The sequence below is a fragment of the Hipposideros armiger genome, unplaced genomic scaffold (genome assembly GCF_001890085.2).
Source record: "Hipposideros armiger isolate ML-2016 unplaced genomic scaffold, ASM189008v1 scaffold_572, whole genome shotgun sequence".
Lineage (NCBI taxonomy): Eukaryota > Metazoa > Chordata > Mammalia > Chiroptera > Hipposideridae > Hipposideros > Hipposideros armiger.
The window spans coordinates 1,036,830-1,061,135 of NW_017731922.1; the positions used below are offsets into that span (position 1 = coordinate 1,036,830).

At 57.1% G+C, this 24,306-nt stretch overlaps 1 protein-coding gene across 3 annotated transcripts in view; it reads right to left on the reverse strand.

Annotated features, from left to right (window-relative positions):
• Positions 1 to 24,306, reverse strand: part of SCUBE1 (signal peptide, CUB domain and EGF like domain containing 1) — a 134,288-nt gene that overhangs the window by 16,465 nt on the left and 93,517 nt on the right. For all 3 annotated transcript variants that reach the window (XM_019624026.1, XM_019624025.1, XM_019624027.1), the window contains 9 exons: positions 22,887 to 23,003; positions 15,907 to 16,029; positions 13,417 to 13,533; positions 11,741 to 11,863; positions 4,195 to 4,314; positions 3,723 to 3,827; positions 2,676 to 2,792; positions 1,762 to 1,899; positions 381 to 584 (listed from right to left, as the gene is read on the reverse strand). In XM_019624026.1, the coding sequence (XP_019479571.1) occupies positions 381 to 584; positions 1,762 to 1,899; positions 2,676 to 2,792; positions 3,723 to 3,827; positions 4,195 to 4,314; positions 11,741 to 11,863; positions 13,417 to 13,533; positions 15,907 to 16,029; positions 22,887 to 23,003 (1,164 nt within the window). The remainder of the gene's footprint in view (positions 1 to 380; positions 585 to 1,761; positions 1,900 to 2,675; positions 2,793 to 3,722; positions 3,828 to 4,194; positions 4,315 to 11,740; positions 11,864 to 13,416; positions 13,534 to 15,906; positions 16,030 to 22,886; positions 23,004 to 24,306) is intronic.

The following is a 24,306-nucleotide window of genomic DNA, read 5'->3' on the forward strand; positions in this document are numbered from 1 at the left end:
TCACGCACACCTTTGCTCTGCTCCTTCTGTGCCCTCAGCTCCCACCCGTCCCCTCTGGGAAGCCTCTAAGCACACGGAGAAGTCCCCATGCCCCTCACGCCCCTCCACTGGCCTTGCTGGCCTGTGCATCCCTGTCCCACCCTTTTCTCTCCAGGACTGTGGTGCAGGTCCCAGGTACAAACTATCACTGAGACAGGGCCTTGCCCACGGCCCTGCAGAGGGTGAGCGGTCTTTCATGACGGCCATTATGGTGAGTGCTACGTGCTTCTCTCTGGCCGGCCTCGTGTTTCTCTGTCCCCTCCCTTGTGTGCTGTTTGCCCGGGCTGCATGTGGGAGGGAGGACCGAGTCAACATCTGAGGGGCCGTGGGTAGGGACTCACCGCATTTGCCATCCTGTAGCACCTGGCCTGTGCCGCACGCCCCCTGGCCCTCCAGGGCCTTGGCCGGCCGCTGGGCCACCTCGTACTCAGTGCCTGCGACCTGGACGGAGAACTGCTGGTGGCTGATGGACTTGCGCAGGGTCTTGATGGCAGCCTGCAAGCTCTGCTCTGCTCTCTTCCGCACGCAGTCCGCTTCGCAGGTATCTGCAGGGGTGGAAGAAACTGTCACCTGCAGCCCCCTAGGGGCTTCCCCTCTGCCAGGTACTGTGCTGGGTGGAGCCTCTGCTGGGAGTACGCTCTGGGCCGGGGCACTGTTGCTGCGTCCATCCGCCAGACGAGCAGACTGAGGCTCTGAGAGGTGTCACCTGCCCAAGGCCATGCAGCAGATCTGAGTGGAAATCAGACCTCAGCTACTGCAATGCATCCCCTCCGCATGGCACAGCTCACTGACGGGTGCTCCTTCATGCCACTCAAACACCCTGAGGCTGCCACTGTTCCCAGGAAAATGTCGGGCACTCGGGCCTTAAATCCAAGGACCCTCGTGGTACGGTCCCTGCCTGCCTTGCCAGCCCTAACCCTCAGCACCCCAACACTCACTGTGAACCCCGCTTTCCCTCTACCCTGCCTCACTCACTGCTTCCCGAACACGTCTTGCTCTGTCTGACCTCTGCGCCTTTGCTTATTCTGTTCCCTCTGCCTGAATGCCATTCTCTGTCCCCTCTTCCATTTGGTGAGCTTTGATTTCAAGCCCTGATTCAAATGGTTTCTCTCTTGGGAAGGCTTCCTGGGCCTCTCCCTGGGGGACAGACCTCAGCTCTGCGCCTGTTGGTTCTGGTGCCCTCCCCTCTAGCGTCTCCTCGGCACTGGGCTGTCTGTGTGCGTGGCTGCTTCCCCGTGGCTGGGCACACACCGCACACATTTGCTGACAGATCTCAGCTCCTCTGTCACAACTCCGCAGTCATTCACAGCCAAGAGGGAAGTGTTGGTAGGAAACAAGCCAGGGTTACAAGCCCCTCTGGGAACCTGGGGAGACGGGTCTGTGGCTCCGCTGCTCTGAGGAGGCTGCAGGCTTTAGCCCTTCCCGGCCCTAGTGAGGGTGTGGGCGGCGAGGGGGTGGGGAGAGGCCGTGCGGCTGTCACTGTGGGCTCAGCCCTGCTCCTCTCCGTGCCCTGGGTGTCTTCTTCCGTCCTGGGCTACAGGCAGGTGTGTCAAGGAGCCGGCAGGGACTCTGCCAGTCCCTCGCTTACCAGGCCGGCCTCCACCTCCAGCTGCCGGGGCTCGGGTGGGAGCCCAGCTTCAAGCTGGCGGAAGTCCGCCAGCCCTTCTGTTCTGCTGTCCTCTCTGAGGCCCTCAGCAGCCCATGAGGGAACCCCTCACCCACCTGAGGCCTCTTCCATCTTTGTCTCAACCTCGAACTCCGCTGTGATGTGGGTCACCTCCTTGGATGGGGACTTTCGGCCACGGCGCCTCTTCTTGGAGGAGTCACACTTGAGGGTCACAAATGTCAGGTGGCAGTTTTCTGGACAAGGAAGGGACTGCTGTGGCAAAGGTGGCATGGGGCAGGGATCAGGGTCCTATCTAGCCCTGCACACACAGATTGCTGTTGGCAAGGGTCCTACCTTGCCTAATAGTCCAAGGTACAGATGGAGAAACTGAGGCTGGAGAAGGCCAGGGCTGCCTTGAGGTCTCATAAGGGGCTGGTGGCTGAGCCAGGCCCTGCCCCCAGCCCTTCTGAGTCTGTCACATGGAGGCACCTTGGCATATTCCTGGAGCAGCTCCAGCTCAGGCAACTCGGCCCATGCTGGGCCTGCTGAGTGCTGGGATCTGTCAGGTTTGAGGAGGAATTCTACGGTGTTTAGGGATCTTCACCGAAACAGGGCTGGGCCCTTTTCACCAAGCTTTCCCTCACTGTTCCCCAGCCCGGACATCCTTCTTGGCCACTGTCACTTAAGAACGAGCCTCTGAGTGAGCTCTGTGATTCCTGCCGTGTGGACACTGCCAGGAAGTGCAGAAAAACCTCGCCCTAGGAGCTCATATAACCCTGGTGAGGCAGGGACGATGCACCCCAGGGAGGCGGGGGGACCCAAGCTTTCCACTCAATGCTGACCGCCTTCCCAAGGGACCCCACCACTGTCTACAGTGCACAGGCGGCACACCTGGGCTAAAGGACCATGGTGGGAAGGATGAAGAGGCCCCACCTTTGGAAACCCAGCCCTGCTGGACCCTGGCTCCCAGCTCCCAGGCACGGGGACCCCCACTGCTCCCTGTGTGGTTGGCACCCAGGTGGCCACTCACCCAGCAGCAGCTGCCTCGGGGCCTCCTTCGTGGGCTCCCGGCTGTGGGGCTGGAGGTGGCACTTGGCATCACGGATCTTGAAGCGAGCCTTCTGCCTGATGGGGGTGGTGGGGGCACCTGGGGAAAGCCAAAGTCCCCCCAGGTGGTGGCCTCTTCTGTGGGCGGGGTGGTGGTGGGGGCCGGGGGCTGCAGAGGGAGTGCCTGAGTGTGAGGGGGCTGCCAGGGGGACAAGTCCACCAGGAGCTGGGGGTGGGGGCACCTCCGCTGCCTCATTTCTCTCCCTGCAAGGCCTGAAAAAGGTGAAAGTGTGGACAGTGGGGTCAAGCTCAAGCCAGGTTGCTCGTGCTTTCAGGAGAAGGGGCAGAAGAGAGAGGGAAGCAAAGAAGGGGATAGCGCAGCTGCCCAAACCACTGATTCCTTCGAAGAGCCAATCACAGACAGCCCCTTGGACTAAAGACGCCTATAGTCACAGGTGCTTAGAATCACCCCATGGATGTATTAAACACATACAGATGCAACCACATCATTGAATCCAGCAGCCTGAATAGGAAAAGGTGCTGAAGACACGACCCCTGCCCCTGCAGGTGGGGGAGCTGGCTGAGCTGTGCTGACAGGGACCAGCCTGTGCGTCCCAAAGGGCATGGGAGTGGCATGTCTCCAGCACTTCTGGGCAGCTCTGACTCGGGACCTTTTAGAACCTGATGGCCACAGCAGATGTGACCCATCCACTGAAACGGCGCCTGAGCCGCGCAGACTCATGGCACCTCAGGGACACTGAACCACTCTGGTGCTGTGGCCCGGAGCCTCGAGTCAGAGGGGCCTGTCCACGGTGCACTGCCCCTGGGCTGGGACTCAGCCCGCAGCCTGCCTTCTTTTAGGTCCCAACCCTGCTCTTAGCTTCCTGGCACCCTGGGCCATGATGGGCAGGGCCTGGGCCAGGAAGCTCTTCCCTAGGCCGTGCCCCTCTCTCTCTCCCCCCAGCATGGTGCTAGAAGTGAAGTCAGGGGGGCACCCAGGTGTGTGTGGCACGGACAGGCCAGGGGCTACCTGAGCAGCTGGACCCAGTGCTGGAGCTGGTGCTGTTGCGTTTCTGTAGCGTCCTGCCCTGGAGACCTGGGGCACCGCAGCTCAGGCTGTAGCTGTTTTCCGAGTCTGCAGAGAGGCCAGTGGTGAAGTGGGCCTGGGTGCCCCTCCCTTCCAGCACCCCCAGATCCCAGGGGCCTCAGGGTGGGGTGGTGGTGGTAACTGAATGAGATGAAGGTCAGGACTGACCCTTTGTCAGTTCATTTCTGCAACACGACTATGGGGTCAGTGGCTGGGCAGGAATGAGCCCGCTGTACCTGCTGAGAGGGACACTGTGGCCCGTAGACAGCTGCCCAGAATCACATTGTGATCAGAGCTGAGGGTCCCCAATTCCTAGGTCAGGCTCCTTCCTGGAGAACAGCCAGGGGCAGGGGCTGGACCCCAGGGAAGGAAGCCTCCCATCCGCCGTCCCCTCCCGGGCACAGCTGTGGGTTACCTGGCATGAAGTGTGTGTGAGCTGGGCAGGACAGGAGGCAGCTCTCCACGCCTCCCACCTTACTGCAGGACAGCTGGGCCCGGGGTGAGGCCTTGGCCCGAGAAAGGCACTTGCCCGTCTCTGAGGAGAAGGAAGACAAGAGAGGGCTTGAGGGGGCCAAGGCGGGGACTTTCTGGGGCTGGCAGGGCCCCTGAGCATGGACCAACAGGGACTCCCACCACACCTCCGTCTTGGTGGGAAGGGGCTGGGGGCCGGCAGAGTCCAACATCCACCTGGATGTGTGGGGACACTGGGCTCAGAAAGCCAGCTTGGTCCCTTTTCCCAACACCAGTCCAGGCTGTCTGTCAGGAGGTTCATACCCACGCCCCGACCAGGCGCTCCCCGAGGGCAGAGTTCTCCAGAGCAGGTGACCATGCCCAGTGGGGAAAGGAAAGGCTGAAAACGGACATGCGCTTCTTGGAGGTGACCAACCTCTAAGCATGTGGGACCCCTCTCCGGAGCAGGCCCCGGACACGTCCGTTGAAGATGTCCAAAACTGAGCTCTTCAGGGTTTTTCAAGTGTTTATCTATCTTTTGAGATTAAAACATCCCCCAGACTCCAGGGATAAGACCGAGAGTTCTGTAGTTATGGTGAATATCAGGACTGATTTTATAGAATATCAGGACTAATTGGGCAAATAAACACGCCTCCGGAAGCATCACCCTCTGAGTCCATCGTCCATGGTGGCATTGCTCCAGGGAACAGGCTGAAAAAGGGGACTTAATTGGAAAAATAAATTGGAGTGGGAAACTGCCAATTTGGGTGATCTTCAACCCGAGGTTGAATGTTTTCAAGGAGTCTCAGAAAGTACAGAATCTATAAATAAAACAAACTCATGGCCCTCCAGATAAAACATCTGTTCCCCCAAATAAATGTAAGAACACAAAACCAAAAGTCCTCTGTTTGCGAAGAATAAAGAAACCACCAATAAAAACACCGACCCACAGGTAACGCAGGCTGGAAGGGCTGCTGGGAGAGCCCACGTTCACACTGGTTAGGAAACAGGACAACCATCCACAGGCTTCCAGGGGGACATGAGCCCCCCCGCAGTTCCCTGTTCATCCTCTAAACTCCCAGAGGGAAGTGTCAGTGACTGTAGATGGACCACAACACGGCTTTTTTGTTCGCATGGGGGCGATCCTGTGGGAGAGGCAAAACCCCCTGGCCCTGAGCGTCCCTGCAGGTCCTTGCTGGGGACAAAGGAAAGCAAAGCACTGATGGCTCTCTCCCCAGCAACCTCTAGGGATGAGGTGACATCTCCCTCCAGACAAGGGCAGGCTGGCTTTTGTTCACCATGAGGGCAGCGAGTGTCCCATGCTGGGTGTCCCTCAGTGGGATCCAAACCCACTGCCTGCACTGCATCAGCCTGGGATGGGACCAGTGGGGAAAGGGAGGGGAATCAACGAAAACACGCTGCTCGTGCTGCAGGCCACGCAGTCCTTTGTTTCTGACCCAGGGTCTCATGACTTCCGCCCGCACCCATGAAGCCAGAGCAGGCTAGCTGACTTAGCTTGTGAGTAGGGTGAAATCTCTGACTCCACCATAGATACCATTCACCCCAGCACCACGGAGCCTCACAGCCCACCGAGAAAAGTTTCAAGTTGCCTAAAAAGCAAGAGGGAAGGCAAACTGACTGGCAGTAGCAAAAACAAGGAAAAAAGGTACTTTTGCTTTTAAGGAAAGCTGCCTGGCTATGGGAGAATCTGAAAGGAGAGAGTGAGAGGCTGATTTGAGAAGGGACGGGAAGTTGTAGAAGGCTTGAGGGGACACGAAGTGGATGTGCTTGGGTTTCCTGCAACCACTCAAGTGGTGGGACTTTCTTAGGGTCCTCAGTTCTTACCCGAGTTCCAACCTGTAGCTGCACTCTTGGGACCGTTGTCACAAGACAGCCCCCCTTCTCTGGCCAAAGCCCCTACACATGTGGTGGGGAGGGATCGACTCTGTAAGTGGAGCTGCCAGCTCAAATATAGGTGACGTTATTTTAGGAGGCTCAGAAAATTCGCCACGTGATTCAAATGATAGCCGATAGGTGCCTTAATAGACCTACATTATGTGTGATTCAAACACAGAGTCCTTGGGGTGAAGGTTCCACGGCACCAGCAGAAGACCTGGAACAGAGCCCAGGAAGAGTCCAGGCCGAGTCTTCCCAGGTTGCCTTAAACTTTTTTCTTTTTTTGGTACAAACATGCAAAGGTTAGACTATGCTCTCAGGGAACAAACTCAACAACTTGACAAACACCTATGACCAAGGCGCGTCGTCCCTGCCTCAGAGTAATTCCAACCTTGGCTAACGTGGCTGAAGCATCTTCAGATTTCATACTTGCACCACCTTTACATCTGAGGGTACCACATGCAGTACGGTCCCTCCCGCGAACTGAAAACACCCAATACTTTTCCTGCTTGTCCATGACCTAATTATGGTGTCTGGCTCCTTCTCCTCTCTCACCTTCTCCTGAAGAAGAAACTTATCTTTGTGTGTCCATACTTTGGAAGTGTTCATATCCAGAACAGGCCTTTTGGACACTCCATACCCAAAACCCAACTTAATGTGGTTTATTGATGGGACTTGCCTTAAAAATGAAGAGCTCTTAAAATTTATATGGAAACTCAAGGGAAGTTCGAGACTAGCCAGGCCAATCTTGAACTTGAAAAACAAAGTTGGAGGACTCACACTCAAACTGGCTCTCCAGGCCAAACTTGTGGTCCTCTCTAGGGCACGTGGGATCGCTAAAGGAACAGGGTGAATTTGCACACTGACAGCTGCGGCATTTAACTTTGGAACGCTACAAAACAGAGGGTGACCGCCCATCGTGGAGACACAGAAGTTGGAGAGATGGCAATCAGAGGACATGTTTCCTGGATCGTGCTAAGCAGGCTGCTGGGAGGAAAGCCCTCAGTGCAGAGAGACGAATTCACAGAGAGGCCCAAGGAGCCCATGGCAGACCCATGGTGTTTGGCTTCCTCGTCTGGAAAGGAGCAAGGCAGCAATCGAGTTGTAAGATCCACGAGAAGGAGGTTTGGCGAAGCCGGACCAGACCACCCCACGTTGCTAACATCTCTAAGACAACTCACCCCAGTAAGGACACATTGGTTGTGATATCCCACAATGCTGGTGAGAAACTTTTCCAGGGCAGTGGAGGGAATGACCAGCTCATGATTCGTCCGTAACTAATAGACTCCTGGGGAAAGTGTAAAGATGGGACACACACTAGAACCCCAGGGACGCTTTGAGTATCTCCAAATGGATTTCATGGGTTATAAACATGTACGAGTAATAGTATGCTTGTTTTCTGGATGAACTGTATGAGTAATAGTATGCTTATTTTCTGGATGAACTGAAGCAGTCGCTTGTGCTGCAACGCTTGAAAAAAAATAGTGTTAAAAAAATAACGGGACTCGGGCCGGCCGAGGGGCGCGTTGGTTAAGAGTTGGCTTGGAGCGTGAGGTCTGAGCAGCAGGGTCCTGGTTCAGATCCCACATGAGGGCCAGTGATTCTGTGCCCTTTACAGCTAAGATGGTGAACAACAGTTCGACCTGGAGCTGGGCTGCCGTGAGTCACGGGTGACAGCATAGGCTGCAGTGGGCTGCTGTAAGCTACCATGAGTGGCCGGCAGCCTGCTTGAGCTGCCATGAATTGCTGTCCAATGGCTGGCAACCGATCTGCCTCACCTGGGAAGAGCGCAATGATCACAATACCAACATGGGCCAGTGAAGCAATGTCCTCCACAACTAGACTGAAGAACCAAAGGACAGCAACTTATCTGTTCCCCTTTCTTGATTCCCCAAAGCTGTCCCTCCCTCAATTCTCCAATAAAATCTTAAAAAAAAATAACAGGACTCATAGGGGCTAAAATATGATTAGATTTTGTGTTCCTGATTTGAGACATTCCAACTTATTTATTTGGTAATATGCAGACACGTTTTACTGGGAGAGCTATTCATCGATGACTCAGACATTTTACTGTCTTTATTACCCGTAATCTTTTGGAAAAATGGAAATGAATTTTTCAGAAGTGTAAGTCACCAGTTTGAGGTCATAAGCTGAGGTTTTCCCAAGAGCCTCTGGAAGCAGACAGTTCCCAGAAACCGACAGTCATCCAAGAGCCTCAAAACAGGAACACGACCACACGAAGAGACAGCTTTTGCCCAAGACCCCTGGAATAAATTCTCCTAGATGTTTGCAACCACTGCTTCCCATAATCCACTTTGCTCTTTGTTTTTTTTTTGGTCATGTTTTCCCTCCTTATGCATTTAAGGGGACACACTTCCGATGTATCCTATCACATTTCCCCTACAAATAATAACTCCCCTCGACCTGGGCTTTACTGGGGAGACCAACCATCCGATTCTTTAAGTTGGCTAGAGAAGCCAATATTGAAAAATGGTATAAAGTATGTTACACAAACCTTATTGATTGTGATACTCTCTGTAGATAAGACATAAAAAGGAAGGAAAGTACCCTGGCCCCGGGAGAGGCAGGTTCCCCCATCCTGCAACATATCTGACTGTTTATCACAAGGACACCCACAGACAGCATACCTATAGCTCCACTGAGGTTGATCCCACCTCTTACATGCAAGTCGGGCTCATCATTGTCACCCCAGGACCACAGCTAACTGTGCCCTGGGGCCATTAGACCGTTCCAAGTGAATGACGCCCCATTATCCTCATGATGCCTTCTTGTAAAGCATCTGAAGGAATAACAGCCTCAGAGGACATAAATAACGCCCGGGAAAGCAGGCTGCAGAGGCCGTTGGTCCCATCCACAGGAACCGGACAGCTCCAGTGGTCATCAGAAACTTGGTCGTCACTCTGGGTGCTGGACTAAGTAACACAGCCTATGGCATGGTGTGTGGGGGGCACAACAAACCAGCCTGACCTCCAAGTGCAAGTTGTCGCGGACAATAGGACCCTGGGTTTTCTTTTGGTTAAACAGGGGAGTCTGTGCCACTGCCAGCACTTCATTTCAAACCTGGATTCACAGCAGACGTGAGGGGGAACGGTCTATACGGAGGCCAAGAGAGGAAGCAACCTCAGGGCTGAAGGGAGACGGAGGGAGCTGGTTTTCTTGGTCAGCCCTGGGAATTCTTAGATCCTGGCTCTAGGGGGCCCTTCCAGCACCTTCTAACAACACCTTCAGTTATACTTGTTTGTCTCGACATTCCGTGTCTACTGCCCAGAATATTCATTGCTTTTATGCAGTCACGGTCCCCGCAGATGACTTAGAGACAAAAATGGGATTAAACCGCACGGATAGTGACGTGACGATCAGACCTCCTCCAATGAATGACTCTTCATGGAGGGTCGGTGGTGGTGGTGAAGATCAGGACAAGCCCAGGTGGCCTCTCCTGCAGCTCTGACTGAAGGATGACCAAAGTGGGGACCGAGAATAAAAGCCACAGCTCCCCAAATCCTACAGAAAGCCTGCTGGTCCGACAGCCCTGCTAACAAGTAAATACTATCCAGTCCACTGGATCGTTGGACATTTCTCTGAAAGCTGATCTATTGTGACAGCCCCAGGCCTGGAAAGTCAGCTGCCTGGTGGCAGATGGGCTCAGGGATCAGGCCTCTAAGGCTGGTGTCACCCATTCTTCCCTAGTGCCCAGCATGTGCCACGCTCCTAAAGCTGACATCGCCGAATCCTTCCTGTAACCAGCACAACCCAAACAGGCTCCTCCACAAACTCTAGACTGGACAGGGGCTTGCTTTGCTCAACAAGGCTTTGCCTGCACAGGAGCAGTTCTTACTTAAGCAATACAGTCAGCGTTTTGATTTTGGGCATTAAGTGACGGCGTCCATTCCTCAATACTTTCATCCATTCATTCAACAAATGTTTGCTGAGTGTCTATGACTGCCAGGCTCTGTTCTCGGTGCTGGGGAGAGCAGTGAACAAGACAGGCCCCAGGCTGGCCGAGTGGCGCGATGGTTAAGAACTGGCTTGGGACGCCAGAGGACCCCAGTTCGGATCCCACATATGAGGGCCAGTGACACTGCCCTCCACAGCTAAGATGCTGAACAACAGCTCAACCTGGAGCTGGGCTGCTGTGAGTCGCTGGCGATGGCGTAGGCTGCAGTCCCTGTGGCAGTGGGTTGCCATGGGCTACCATGTGTAGCCAGTAACCAGCGTGAGCGGCCAGCAGCCGCAGTGAGCGGCCGTCCAGAAGCCAGCAACTGATGTGCCTCGCCCGGGAAGAGCGCAATGATGGTGCCAACTTGGGCCAGAGAAGCAATGTCTTCCACAACTAGACTGAAGAACAAAACGACAGCAACGTGTCTGTTCCCCTCCCCCCAATTCCCCAGCACTGTTCCCATCCCCCCAATTCCCCAATAAAAATTAAAAAAAAAAAGAAAAAAAGAGAGGCCCCAAATACCTGCTCAGCTGTGGGGAGCATACAGTCTAGTGACGAACCCAATGGAGTATGTAAAATAGCTTCAAATAGCTATTGTGTCTGGTGGTTTGAGGTGTTATGGGAGGAAAGCAAAGCGGGAAAGCAGAGGGCAGCGGGGAGCGCAGAGGGGTGGGCTGTGGCTCTGGGTTTGTGTTCAGGGAAGGCCTCATGGGGCAGAACCCCCACAGCGAGGAAGCAGCCCCCAGGCCATGTGCACTGCACTCACGAGGTCAGTGAGTCTGGCATGGGGCTAGTGGGGGTGAGGGGGGAAGGTGGTCAGACCAGGGCGCAGCTGCCTTTTGGTCGTTCAGAGAACTCTGGCTCTGCTTCTCTGTGAAGAGGAGTCACTGGTGGGCTCTGAGCAGAGAGGACATATTCGGACTTAGATCTAAGAGGCTCACGCTGGCTGCCCTGGGGTGTTAGAGCACCAAGGTGCAGTACCAGAGAGCCATGTCAAGGACGTAGCCCCAGGGCTGGTACACAGGGTGTAGTCAGTATGTGTTTGTGGAGTCAGTGACCGTAGGGGATTGTCCAGAACTCAGCCTACAGGTGCCCAAGTACCCAGAACGCATCAGCAGAGGGTGCAGGACCCCTGTGCTCTCTGGAGGCCCCGCCCCCACCCGCCCTGCCTGACACTGTGGGGCCCACGGACTGGGCAGGTGGTGGGTTTGCAAAGACCCAGGTGTTCCTCCTTCAAGGCTCTGATGCTGCTGCGCCCTGTGTAACTCCCCCCACCCCAGATTCCTTGGCAGGACAAGGGAGAACTGGGGGAGCTCAGGCCTCCACATTCCATGGCCCCTAAGCTTCTAGCTTCTCCGGGGCTTACAGTCTGGCTGCACACACTGACCCTCAGCTCTGCGTCCCCCTCCCACCGCAGTTCTACCTCTTCCTCCAGGTGACGCCCAGCGTGCTCCCCATCTGTGCTCCCTGTCCTGTAAGCCCTCATCCTCGTTAGCCACATGCCAGCAGCAGAGAGCACCTGCCCTGTAGCCCCGAGGCCCAAAGGAAGCCAGGGGTCCTGCCTCTCTCCCCCCACCTGGAGAAGTCACTGCCCCTCCCATCAGGCACCAGGTGGAAGGGGAGGGGTCCCAGCAATGGCCACCCCCAGGGCACTCACCCACACAGTCCTTCCGGTTCCAGTGCAGCCGCCTCCCCGGCGGGCAGACGCATTCGTAGCTGCCCTTGGTGTTGACGCAGCCCTGGTCGCAGCTCCCACTGTCCACGCTGCACTCGTCCACATCTGCAAGCACAGGTGGGAGTAAGGCCAGGAGGCGGCTGGGCCAGCCAGCCCAGGACACACCCTTGGGGCTGGCAGGACAGGGCCCACCCAGGACAAGAGGGCCGAGAGTCCCCGACCCTAGACGGATGCTGCCATTGCATACGGGCGCGCAGCTGCACACATCACACACACAGGCGTGCACACACACACACTGTGTGCACACAAGGCTCCCACAGACACCAGCACACATCCTTCCTGCCCAGACTCGGGGGAGGGCAGAGAAGTGGCACAAAATTAAAGTTCCCATCAGGCCTTGTGGGGCAGGGTCATGCACCTTATCTCACTGGGGGACTCTGGGCAGTCCCTTCCCAGCTGGTTTTCCTTCATGGACAACAGGCACCAGGCTGAAGGAAGTCACCTCTAAAGCCCTCCACCTTCTGACCATCAAAGACCAAAAGCATCAGCTGGAGATGTGGGGGGAAGGGCTGGACCTGATTCATACTGGGGGCACGACTGTGAGCTTCCGGGCTGCCTGCATTCAGGGAGCAGCAGGCTCAGGGAAACCACTGCCCAGGTTTTGGGGAGTCCCTCTAGGAGAATTTGGAGCCCACCCCAGGAGCCACCCCCAGCCCCAGCTGTGCCTCATCACTTCACTGCCTGACCCCATTGGACCATCACAGCTACCCAGCAGACAGAGGGTGGCTGCCCCCACATCACAGGAAAGGAAGGGGTACCCAGGACTGTGGGGACACTCTCGGCAACCCCACCATCACCGCTATGCCCATACATCTCCAGGTCCCGTCGCCTGTGGCGTCTACATACATCTAGAACCTCCCCTTCTCTGCACCTCTCTCCACCCTGCCTGAGCTCCAGCAGCTCCCATGCCTGGAGCCGTCTCCCCACGGGTGCCCTGGGTTCCGCTCTCTGAAACATGTAACAGCAGAGCAATCTCATTACATGAACTTGGCCATGTCGCACCCCTGATTAAAGCCTCCAGGGGTTTCTCATCTCACTGGGAATAAAACCCCAAGTCCCCTCTGGGGCTCACGGAGCCCTGAGTCCTCCCTGTCTGCATCTCCCACCATGTTCACGGGGCTCTAGCCTCACCAGCTGCCTTGTGGTCCCTCTGCGCTCCCTATGCCTCAGTGCCTTTGCACACACCAGTCCTTCTGGAATGCGTCCCCTCATCTTGACCCAAACATTCCTCCCGTAGGATCCCTACTCTGCCCTCCTTGTTGTCACCCTCTTCAACTGGAATGAACTGTCCTCGGGATTCTCTATGTAGTGGCCACTGCCCGTTTGGACTGGGATCGCCTGTAACCACTGTTCCCAGGCCTATGCCCACAACCTGGCAGAGGCCTGGCACCTGGTGGAAACTTGCTGCCCTCCTCCCCCCGTCCTCCTGCCTTGCCCTTGGCTGAGCCCCTCTGCCCACCAGTCCCCAGTCTTGCTTAGGTCTCTCCCAGGCCCGGCAGAGTCAGGGTCAGGGGCGGGGTGTGGGGTGCAGTGTAGGTGGCCATGCGGCCAGGCGCGTGCCTCGGGGGGAAGGCGGCCCTGGCGGGCGGGCTGCAGACCTCCGCAGTGGGTTGTCCCATAGAGTGTGTAGCCGCGGTGACACAGGCACTGGAAGCTGCCGGGGGAGTTGATGCAGATGTGATCACAGGTCCGCTCGAAGGAGCACTCGTCGATGTCTGTGGCCACAGGGAGACAAAGTGTGGGAGGGGTTTCAGGCGGTGGTGGAAGGCCATGGCCTGTCACTCAGCCATGCAGCTTACATCTGTGCACAGACAGCCCCCGGGCCCCACTTCCTGTCGCTGCCCACTTTCCCATTTTGTCTCCATTAACCCCATGTTTCTGGGTTAGATGCCATCTCACATGATTTTCTGGAGGCGGGCAGGGTAGAAATACTTTGAATAGAAGGGATTATTATGAATCTCCATCATTTCAGTATCTTACATTCAACTGTGATTAGGATTGGTTTCTAATCCACACCTGCAGGAAGTTGACCAGGATTTGCCTGAGGAAGCAGCTGAATTGTGACATGAAACCAGGTCTTTTGGATACTGATCAAAGTATATTTTCTCATCACCCCAGGATGTCACTTGAGAAAATAAGGGAAATGGTACAAAAAGAAAGGGAGGAGGGGGGACATATGTTACCCGTAACGGAGAACAAGGTAGCCTTGATAGAGTGTGAAATTTTATTCTGAGCTTCCTGGCAGCCAGGGCAAAAAGGGAAAGAGGGAGGGCCATAGAATGCTTGTTACCAGAAAGGAGGAAACAAACCACATGCTCACAGGAGATAAGTCTGTCCTGGCTGTAAATTCTGAGGAAAAAGGCTTCCATGGGACAGTTGATGCGAGGCTCCTGCCTCTCCATGGGCACTGTAGCTGAAGTTCATTCTCTGAATACATTAGCTCATGTGACTACACACATATTCACAATATATGTGTGTTGTAATAACACTAGCACAAGGAAGGAATTGTACTCTGGGTTCTGGAAGGAGGTTGTGACCCCTCCTGGAGGGTGTGGCACCTGGGCTGGACCTTGAAGGATGGGGCCAGCTTGGAATGAAGGAATGAGAGTGGGTACTACAGGCAAAGGCTGGGAAGTGCAGCACGGGGCACCCAGAGGATTGTGCGGAGCTCAGCGGGGCTGGGGAGGTGTCTGGGTTTCCCCATCCCAAGCGCCGTGAGTGCCAAGCAAAGGAGCTTAGATCCCTCTCTGCTGGAGCTGCGGGGCCCAGGGTGGTGCTGGAGCAGGGGTGGGGCATGGCCAGAGCCCAAGGGCCTCCGAGATGAGCCTGGAAGAGGTTGGAAAAGACATGGCCAGAGCCCAGAGACACATCGCCGCCTCCTTCCAGGCAGCTGCCGCCTTTCTCGCAGGGCAGCTGGGGATGCAAAGTCCAGGGCCCTCCACAGAAGGCAACAAGGCAGATGGGAGAACAAAGTCAATGTGCAGAGGGGTCTTGACTGGGGCCTGGACAGATGCCGCGCTCCCAGCGGACCCTCTGCCCTGAGAGGAAGACACTGGCCCAGGTCACATGACTAGCCCCAGGGCAGGCTGGGCCTGGACCCTCCCTTACCAGCCTCCTGCTTGCCCCTCGCCCCTCAGGGCCTCCAGCTGCCCCAGGCCAGCCTCCGAGCCGCACTAACCGGCAGAAGCTGCAAGTCCATGGCCAGACTCAGCCACGTTCAGACTTCAACTGCCGGGGCCCCATGGAAATGAACCAACTAGACCACGACAGAGAAATCAGTGATGGAACCGGCCCTTCCTGCACACTGACCCCCAAACCTGAACCCATAGGGCACCCCTGTCTCTTTCTTAATGGCTTCATCCAAACCCACATGGCTCATCGTGGTCCCCCAAACTCCCTCAGTCCAGCAGTGCCACTTTCTCGATGCATTTACCTCCCTGGCCTCTCCTGGAAAATGCCTATTCATCATGCAAGCATCTCCCCAGGACGCCTTCCCTGACCACTGTCCACTGCCCATCCTCTGGGCTCTCACGGCATCCTGGCTGTCTGCTGGACTTGTGCTAGGCTCTGGTATTTGACCTCTGCCAGGACCTCTTAGCCCATTTCCTAGCAGGCGCCCTGGAACCCTAAGGACTGTTGGAGAGCGACTGCAGTGTGTTATGTCTTCCACCAGGTAGCAGTATCCCACCTCCGAAGCCACTGAAGGAGGCCTGGGGGGATCTGGGAAGGGAGGGGAGAGGGGGAACGGAGCTGGTGAGCCCCGCCACTGACTGGCTGTGCCACCTGGGACACGTGCCAATCCTTCTCCAGGCCTCAGTTCCCCATCCATAAAAGGGACAGGCTGGACAGGATGGCTTCTGAGGGTCCCTGGAGTCACAAAGGACAGGGAAGACAGGAAGGGCAGAAGCACAGGCTAAGGACCTGAAACTGCACTGTTTCCTCAGGCCCAGCCAGGCAGGGTGGACAAACCCTACCCTCACACTCACCTCCTCTCCCAGAAGCCTGGAAAAGCCTGGGAGGAGAAGGGACCCAACGGGGAAGGGGGTATCCCGGGGCCTGCGAGTGCCTGGGGCACGGGGCAGGCTCACCTTGGCACGTCCGCTCGTCGGTCAGCAGCTTGTAGCCCTTGCGGCAGCCACACTCGAAGCTGCCCACGGTGTTGCGGCAGAAGTGGTCGCAGCCTCCGTTGTTGACCAGGCACTCGTTGATGTCTGTGGAGCCAAGCGGGAGGGGCCAGGAGAATGGGCTCGGGCTACAAGGTGGGGACAACGGCCCAGCACCCGCCCTTCCCTGCCTGGCCCGCTGACCACTGCCCAGGGCTGACCTCAGGTCCCACCACTGAGCACGGGGGTGGGGGGCCTGGCTCCCAGCGGTGGGGGTCAGGAGGATGGGTTCCATCACCTCCCCCTGGAACTTGGCAAGCCTGGCATTCATGACACAGAAGCGAGAGGAACGGACGTCTGCTGTGTCGTGAAAGGCAACAGGGTCCATGACGCCCACCACATCCTTTCATCAGCAAATTCAGGGCAGCAGGCTGAGGGCAGCGAGGCCTGGGGGAGCCAGGCTGCCTCCCGATGGCTGTGACCCCGGATGAACTACTGGGCTCCCAGAGCCTTGGCTCTGGGTCTGTCAGACAAGGATCGGAAGTGCACCTACTTGGAAGAACACTGGGAGGCATAAACGAAATAACATCCGTACGGTGCTCAGTCAGGGCTCAAGAAACTCTTCCTCAAAAGTAGGCTTATGCCCGTTTTGCTGATGAGGAAACTGAGGCTTAAAAAGGGGGCGTAACGTTCTACCTGGTTGGAGATGCTGCAGCTGGGAGCGGGAAGGGGGTGTTCAGTCTGGTTCTTCCTGCCACCCCACCCCAACTCCCGCCTGTTGGTTTGAGCCATTTTTTAATGCAGCATTTACAGAATTATGGCTGTACCCTGAAGGTCACCTGCCCGATCCCATGCCACAAATGTCCCCCTCCCGAGTGTCCCATACCCGCCGTGATGGCAGCTTTCTCCCTCACAGCGCGGCCTGTTGGCTGATGCACCCTGAGCCCTGTGAACCCCTCCTGCCCCCTCGCCCTGCTCATCTGGGCTCTGCTCTTGGCTGAGGCCAGCCTGGCAGATGGTGTCCTCAGAGACGCTGTCCCTGAAGTGCCTCTTCTTATTCCAAAGTCCCCCTTGGGCCTCGACCCCCAGGTCTCCCACACTGGTCACATACCCCAGACACGACTCAGCAATTAGTGACAGAACTAAGAGGTGGCTGTCAGGATGGGGTTCTCATCCTGATTCGGAGGAGCTGAAAAGGAAGCGATGGAAGAGGCCCTCCCAGCAGGGAGAACAGAAAGGACTTATCCACGTGGGCCTCCACATCTCAGCACATCTGCCCACTCAGATTCCAGCGCCAGCAGAGCCTGACCTGAACATGAGGGTCTGGACGCCTGAGTCCCGTGCAACTGGCATGTCCCTGTGATCAAGGTCATTTTAGTGAACCCCCCAGAGGAGGCTGGGTCCTATCCCAGCGACTCCGGTCTCAGGCCGAGCCTCTCAGATGCTACTCTTGCTTTGTTTTCCTCAAACCAAACAGGCTGGACTTAACACCTGTTTAAAAAGTCCTAAAGCAGGGCTGGCTGAGTGGCTCAGTTGGTTAAGAGCTCGCTCAAGAGTTTGAGCTCTGAGCAACAGCAGTTCGAGTCCAGCCCGAGCTGAGCAGCCACTGAGCTGCCATCAGGTAGCAGGATGGCTCAGCTAAAAAAAAAAAAAAAAGTCCTAAAGCAGGGCTGGCTGAGTGGCTCAGTTGGTTAAGAGCTCGCTCAAGAGTTTGAGCTCTGAGCAACAGCAGTTCGAGTCCAGCCCGAGCTGAGCAGCCGCTGAGCTGCCAACAGGTGGCAGGATGGCTCAGCTAAAAAAAAAAAAAAAAAGTCCTAAAGCAGCGTTCCCCAACAACAAAACACAAGCCAGGTCTTTGGTCAAGTTCATTAGGAGAAGGCGAAGTTTAAAGAGAGAGAGAGGCTGAGACCCAACACGGGCAATTCTGGGGCCTCTGGGAGTGGACAGCTCAGCGAGCCAGGCAGGGGGCATCCGGGAGGCCCTGGTGGGACTGGGCGCTGGGGAACACAGGACACCCAGTGGGTGCCCTGCAGCTCCTGCCCTTGGCCAGCCTCTCCCAGGCACTTCCACCCCAAAGACCCACTCCAGCTGCATATTCAGGAGATTTTGGCACCAGGAGGGTGGGAAGGGAGGGGAACCTGAGGTGCTCCCCACTGAGGGAGGCAGCTGGGGTGTGTGCGCTTCACTAGCCCTGACTCCGCCCCCTGGCTCTGCCACCATGGGCAGGGGCACTTCACCTCTCTGAACACACTAGGTGCTCTGTGCGTGAGCACTGAAATGATTACTGAGAACAATGACTTCTCAGCACTGGCTGGTCTGCACACGGCCCCAAGCTCACATCCCAGGGACAGACTTGTCTAAGGGTGAGCCCACACCAGAGCAGGCAGTGTGACCCTTGCAGTCACTGCACATACTGGGCACCACCTCATGCTGGTGACCAGGGTAAGCACTTTCTGGCAAGACCTTGTATGATCCTCAAAACAACTGGGGGGAACCAGATCTCCCCTTTACAGAGGAGGTCATAGAGACACACCGCTCCAGCTGTTTCCGAGGGGCCTTCTCCAGCACACCTCGCTGGCTTTGCAGCCTCCAGGGAACGAAGACGTGAAGTCCAGTGAGGACGTGTCCAGGGCGAGTCTGGGCACCTCCATCGTCCCCTCCCCTGGGGCTTACAGGAAGACGAGAATTTCAGGCTAAAAGCCTCTGGCAGGAGAACAGAGGCCAGGCTCAGCTCTGCCCCAGCCAGCTGTGTAATCCCGGGCAGGGAAAGGCACCTCTGAGCCCGGGCTCCCCATCTGTGAACCAGGCTGTTAACAGGCGCCTCTTCCAGCATCACTGGTAAGCCTGAATGTGCACATGGGGCTTGCCTCCTCGGGAATGCCGCAGGCATTCCGGAACCCCCAATCCCATCCCTTCCCCATCTGGGCCTGTCAGCTAAGGGGCTACCATAGCAACCAGACAGGCGGCGGGAGGCATGTGTGCCTGAGGCCCAGGCTGGTGTAGCAGGCTGCCTGGGGGTCAGACAGGGGGCGGTATCCCCAGCTCTAGCCCAAGATACAGTGAGAGGGCGCTGGGGTCACACAGCCCCTCAACCTTCATTCTAATGGGGTGCATCCCAGGGGTACAGCTCCTTTCTACTTCCTGCCCCTCTAAGACTTCCTTCCTTGTCCACTGTGCTCCCACCTACCCCTCACCAGGCTGCCAGACGTCCCTACATGTTCACAAGTCTTCTGTGGCCTTCTGTTGTCTCAAAGGAAAGGCCCAGCCCCGTGTGCAGAGGCCTGCAGCCCTTTCCTTTGGGGCCGGGGCCTGGCGGCCTTGCCACCTCTTTCTGCAAGCTGGGCTCCGGCCTTGGCAGCCCAGACTCCGGCCACCCCACCGGGAGCAGCCTCCGCCCCAGCCTGCCCCTGGGAACAACCGCCCCTCTGGAAGCCTTCGGTGACATTCTCTCCAGAGTCAGCTGCTCTCCCTGGTCCCTGGACCCGCCCTCAGGGTGATGAGAGGGGCGTCGAGGACAGAGACGGGGAATATCCGACTCCTGTCTGGAGCCCCAGGGCCCAGCATGAGGCCTGCACAGAGTGACTGCCCAGGAGTGTCACTGGATGAATGAATAAATGAATGCGTGGATGAATGAGTTAGGGTGGCTGAGAGAAGGGCGGGGTCTTAGGCCATCGCATGGACTATTCAAATGCATCAATCAATGTTCTAGCATCAGTGATCGTGTGTGTGTGTGTGTGTGTGTGTGTGTGTGTGTGTGTGTGTGTGTGTGTNGACTATTCAAATGCATCAATCAATGTTCTAGCATCAGTGATCGTGTGTGTGTGTGTGTGTGTGTGTGTGTGTGTGTGTGTGTGTGTGTGTGTGTGGAGGGGGAGAGGCACAGCCTGGCAGCCCAGGTGCTATGTGGGTGAGGGCTTCTGGGTGGGGTAGATGGAGGGCCTGGGGGAGTGGGCTGGCAACACCCTAGTGGGGAGGGCAGGCTGCAGGACTAGGCTGGCCTGGCAGAAGGCAGAAGAGAGAAGAGGAAACGGGCGGTGGGTGGGGTTCTCCCGGACTGTTCTGGAAGGTGACGGGAGGAGTGGCTGGTGTGCCTGAGGAAACCCAGGCTCCAGCTCAGGGAGGAGGCCCCAGACCTCCCTCCACTTGGAAGGGCCAACTAACCAGGTGCCTGCTTCCCAATATCAGATAGGTGCAGCAACAAACAGAGAGCCTTGAGACTGGACCCCTGCACCATCCACACTCTCGAAACAAAGCGAGGGCTTAGGGCAAATCCTCCAGACGCCCCGCCATGCCCCCATGTTTTAGGCAGAACACCCACCCCCCCTTTTCCCACACCCGCCTCCATTAGCCCGTGTGGTCCCCATCAGCTCAGGGTTTTCGGCTCTGGGATTTCTGAGGCCTCTGCTACCTCGACCCTCCAGCCTTCGGCCTTGCTTGACAGTGACTTTTTTGGCTTCCAGAAAACACGGAACCTTTGAAATCGCTCCTTTGATATCCTCCTCAGGGTCCTTGCCCAAGCTAGGGTGGGCACGCTGGCTGAGGAGCCGGAGCCCCAGGGCCAGGGCCTCCAGTTTGCTGGGAACCCCCAGTGGGGCTTGCCCCTGCCAAACCCCCGCCCCGTGACCTGCACCGCTCCAGCCAGTCCCTGGGGAATTCGGGCTGTGAGCCCACGGCTCTAAGACACCAAACCCCGGGGTCTGGAGGTCAAGGTTTGGTTGCCAGGGTTCCCTGATCTGAAGATGCTATGATGTTCATATTAGGCAGTTCTAGACTAGTCCCCTGATCCTTAAATTCTAATATTTATGACACTATCCAGAATAATCTTCTCCACCTCCATTGCCACCGCCTGGCCCAAGCCACTGTTATCTCGAGCCTGGGTGATGGCAACAGCTGCCTCACTGCTCTTCTGGACCCTGCACAGACACCCCTGTCCAAGCAGTGGCCAGGGATCATCTCAAAATGAAAAGCTGGGCCTGTGCTGCACCTGCCCAGCAGCTTCTGGGGCCTCGCCAAGGCTCGAAGAATGAAAGGCCCACCCCTGCCCTGGCCCACAGGCCCTGCATGGACCTGGGCACACTGGCTGCCTCTGGGTCCTCGAACCCGGGCCTCTGCACAGCAGTCACATGCGGTTGGCAGTGCCGCCCTGATTGACGCCTCTCCCTCTGCCCTCTGCCTCCCCAAGCCCAGGCCAGGCCTGGGCCCCTGTCTCCTGCCATGTGGTACTTCTCCATCCGACACCAACACGTTTATCTCAGTGATTTTAAACAACGAAAACCTATCTTCTGCACTTGATGGGGAATGTTTTGTTCACTTGTCTCGCCAGCACCTGCACACAGGAGCCCAGAAAACCCATCTGGAACATGAGTGAACGAGAAGGTTTTCTGACTCCAGGAGAGAGAGTGAGATTTCACCAAAGGTAAAGGGCCGACTGTCTCAAGAGGGGCCACAGGAAACGGGGTGGGGGCCCGGGCTGTGTGGACAGCTCCCTTAGCACCTCCCCCAGACATTGGAGAGGTGGCGACGGATGCCCCCTGGGCCACCAAGGGATAGGCAGGGGCAGCAGTCAAAGCCACCCCTCAGGTGCTCCTCTTGGGCCACATGACAGCTGAGGCCACTTTCTGGCCCAGGCAGGTCAGTTCCCAGTGAGCTCCTGGCTTCACCTCAGGAATTAAGCCATGCCCGCCTCTCAGGTCCTGGGTCACCGCTGCATCCTGGAGGCGGGCAGAGAGGCCTGATTCTACCCTCTTCTGTCCCGGCTCCAAGGGCAAGGGGCCAGGCCTGCTGTGACACTGCTGGGCTGTGAGGATGGCTGGGACGGTGGTGGACCCGTGGCTGTCCTCTTGGCATCAAGTCTACGTGGCGAGGCCTCAGATACCACCCACCTGCCCACCAGCCTGCCGGGCACGTACCTCGGCTGTGAATGGGCTGAGCGGAGGCTACAGAAGGGCTTTGTTTTCAAGTAAACAGGTGGAAGGGCTGCTATTTCTGTCAACATCACTAGGTCCTTCCCAGCACAGTGGCAGGAAGGAGGTCACACTGTCTATTTTAAGAGGCTCAAAAAAAATAGTCCACCTTGGACTATTGAAGTTACCCAGAGCCTCCACCGTGAGTATTTTCACTCACAGGACTTCGGAAGTTCAAGTGCCTCTCCTCTTCCACGCTGCCTTCCAGTCCTGCCCCGCTTTCTCCTCTTCCACGCTGCCTTCCAGTCTTGCCCCGCTTTCTGGCCGGTTAGCCGGGCCTTGGCGGGCCGGGCTGTGGGGCAGCGCGGAGGGGCTGCACCTCACTCCTGGAGAGGGCTGTGGTGTGTGGGCCTGCCTCCCTGCCTGGGCCGCCCCCCTTGCCCCCTGTCCCCCCACACACTGCAGGGCTGGCCCCTTCAGTCTCCAGAGCTCAGCCAGCTCTCACCTCCCTGCTCCCTTCCCAGCACAAGGATTCTCAGACCCTCCAGTTCCGCATCTTCTAACTGCAAACGGAGTTCCTTCTGCTTCCTCAGTCTTTCAGTTGAGGCCCCCCCACAACTTCACTCCTCCAGTGACAGGGACACACGGTGTCCTCAGTTTTCTAACGGTGACCAGCCCTGCGCTTCCCCAGACACCCTCCACCACGCTGTCACAACTACGACGGGGGGTGAGGGAACATGCCACCCCCCACCCCAGGGGATGCCACACAATCGCTGAGGCACCTGTCACCCAACATGCAGCCAGATCCTTTGATATGAGAGCCCTGTCCTTGCCCAGGAACCTATAGATCTGCGGTGGAACCGATGCTCCCTGGGACCCTGGGGGGCAGCGCTGGAGTGGACCCTCCCTCTCCTGGCCTCTCCTACAGAAATGCAGGTGACTGCTGAGTTTCCTGGCCCTGTGGTCACACGGGGACCCACGCCCACCCCACTGTGCAGCCCCTGCTCTGCAGTGGGCCAGGTGTGTGGAAGGGGGCGCGCGCCCGAGTGGCTCCGTGCTGACCTTTGCACGTCTTCCCGTCGGGCTGCAGCGTGAATCCAACCGGGCAGCTGCATCGCACTCCGGTGGCTGTGTCTTTGCACGTCCGGTCACAGCCTCCATTATTTACTGCGCACGTCTCTGGGGAGAGAAAGAGACAGACACGCTCAGTCTCCTCGAACAGAAGCCGCCGCCTTTCCCCGTCTGTGGGGGGATCTCCTGAAAGAGCGGACCTGAGTTCACGTTCTGGCTCTGATACCCTCTAGTTGTGGAGTTTCTTTGAACCCCACGGCCCCCCACCTGTAAAATGGGAGAATGACACCATTCCTGTGGGTAGCTGGTGAGCATGATGATGATGGTGGACAGGAGAATGGTTTGCAAGCTGCAGAGGGCTGTGCTTGTGTCACAGTCACTGCCAACAGGGTTGCCACCACTGCTGGGGCCAGTGCTGAGGTCAGCCTGGCTGGTCCTGAACTGCCCAGGCCAGGTTCCTAAGCCCTCGCCCTACTGGTGCACACTGGGGATCCTGAACTCTCAGCACGGAATGGCCCGTAGTCCTGGCTGTGGAGTCACGGGGGAGGTTCTCCGAGCCCGCACACCATCCATCACCTCGATGAGGCTCTCAGCCCAACATCTGTTCTCACTGAAGGATACGCCAAAGGCGTCTGGTTTGTGTCCACTTGAAGCTTGTCTAGGGCTTTTTTTTTTCCTCTTTTGCAAATTCAAAGGGGCTGGAGTGGCGGGGGCATAGCTGAGGCCACTGAACCTGTCGTGTGGTGAGAGTGATCCTCCGCAGGCCTGCAAGGGGCTGGCAGAGCCGGGTCACCAGGGCTCAGGTGGCTTGCAGACAGAGGAGCCCAGCTCCTGGACCTCTGAGCCTTTCAGTCCAGGTTTCTTGGAGCATCTGGTGTGCTTTGATCTTGGGGGAACTATGTCTGCATGGGCTTCCCTCTTCTCCTGGCCTCTAGGAAGTGTAGAGCCAGTGGGCCCCTCAGACCCCCTTGCCTACCTTAGCTTCCCCTGGGAGCCTGGCCCTGGTGGGCCTTTTCCCCGAGATCCCCCAGTTTATTCTGTTTGTCCATCTGTGCTGATGCCTGCGAGCTGCCTTTGGTTCTCTCTGGGAGGAGTTTGGGGATGAATGTAGGAATAATGACTAAATGAATACATACCCCCAGTTATCAACAGTTCCTGCTGCTACTTAGACCAAATTCATGGTGGTTTCCCTTCGAACTTCAGCTTGTGCAGGGTGGGTGGAGCAGGGAGAGGAAATCCCTCCTTGCCCCCCCATGTGTGTGTGAGTGTGCATCTGTGAGTCTGTGGGGCGGCTGTGGCAGGTGTTGTAATGACCTCAGGGGCTGCCTGCCATGGAGGGCCACCCAGCCTTCCTTTCTAGGCTAAATGTCTTCGCCATGACAGGAGGAGCTGTAACTGCTACCGAAGGAGT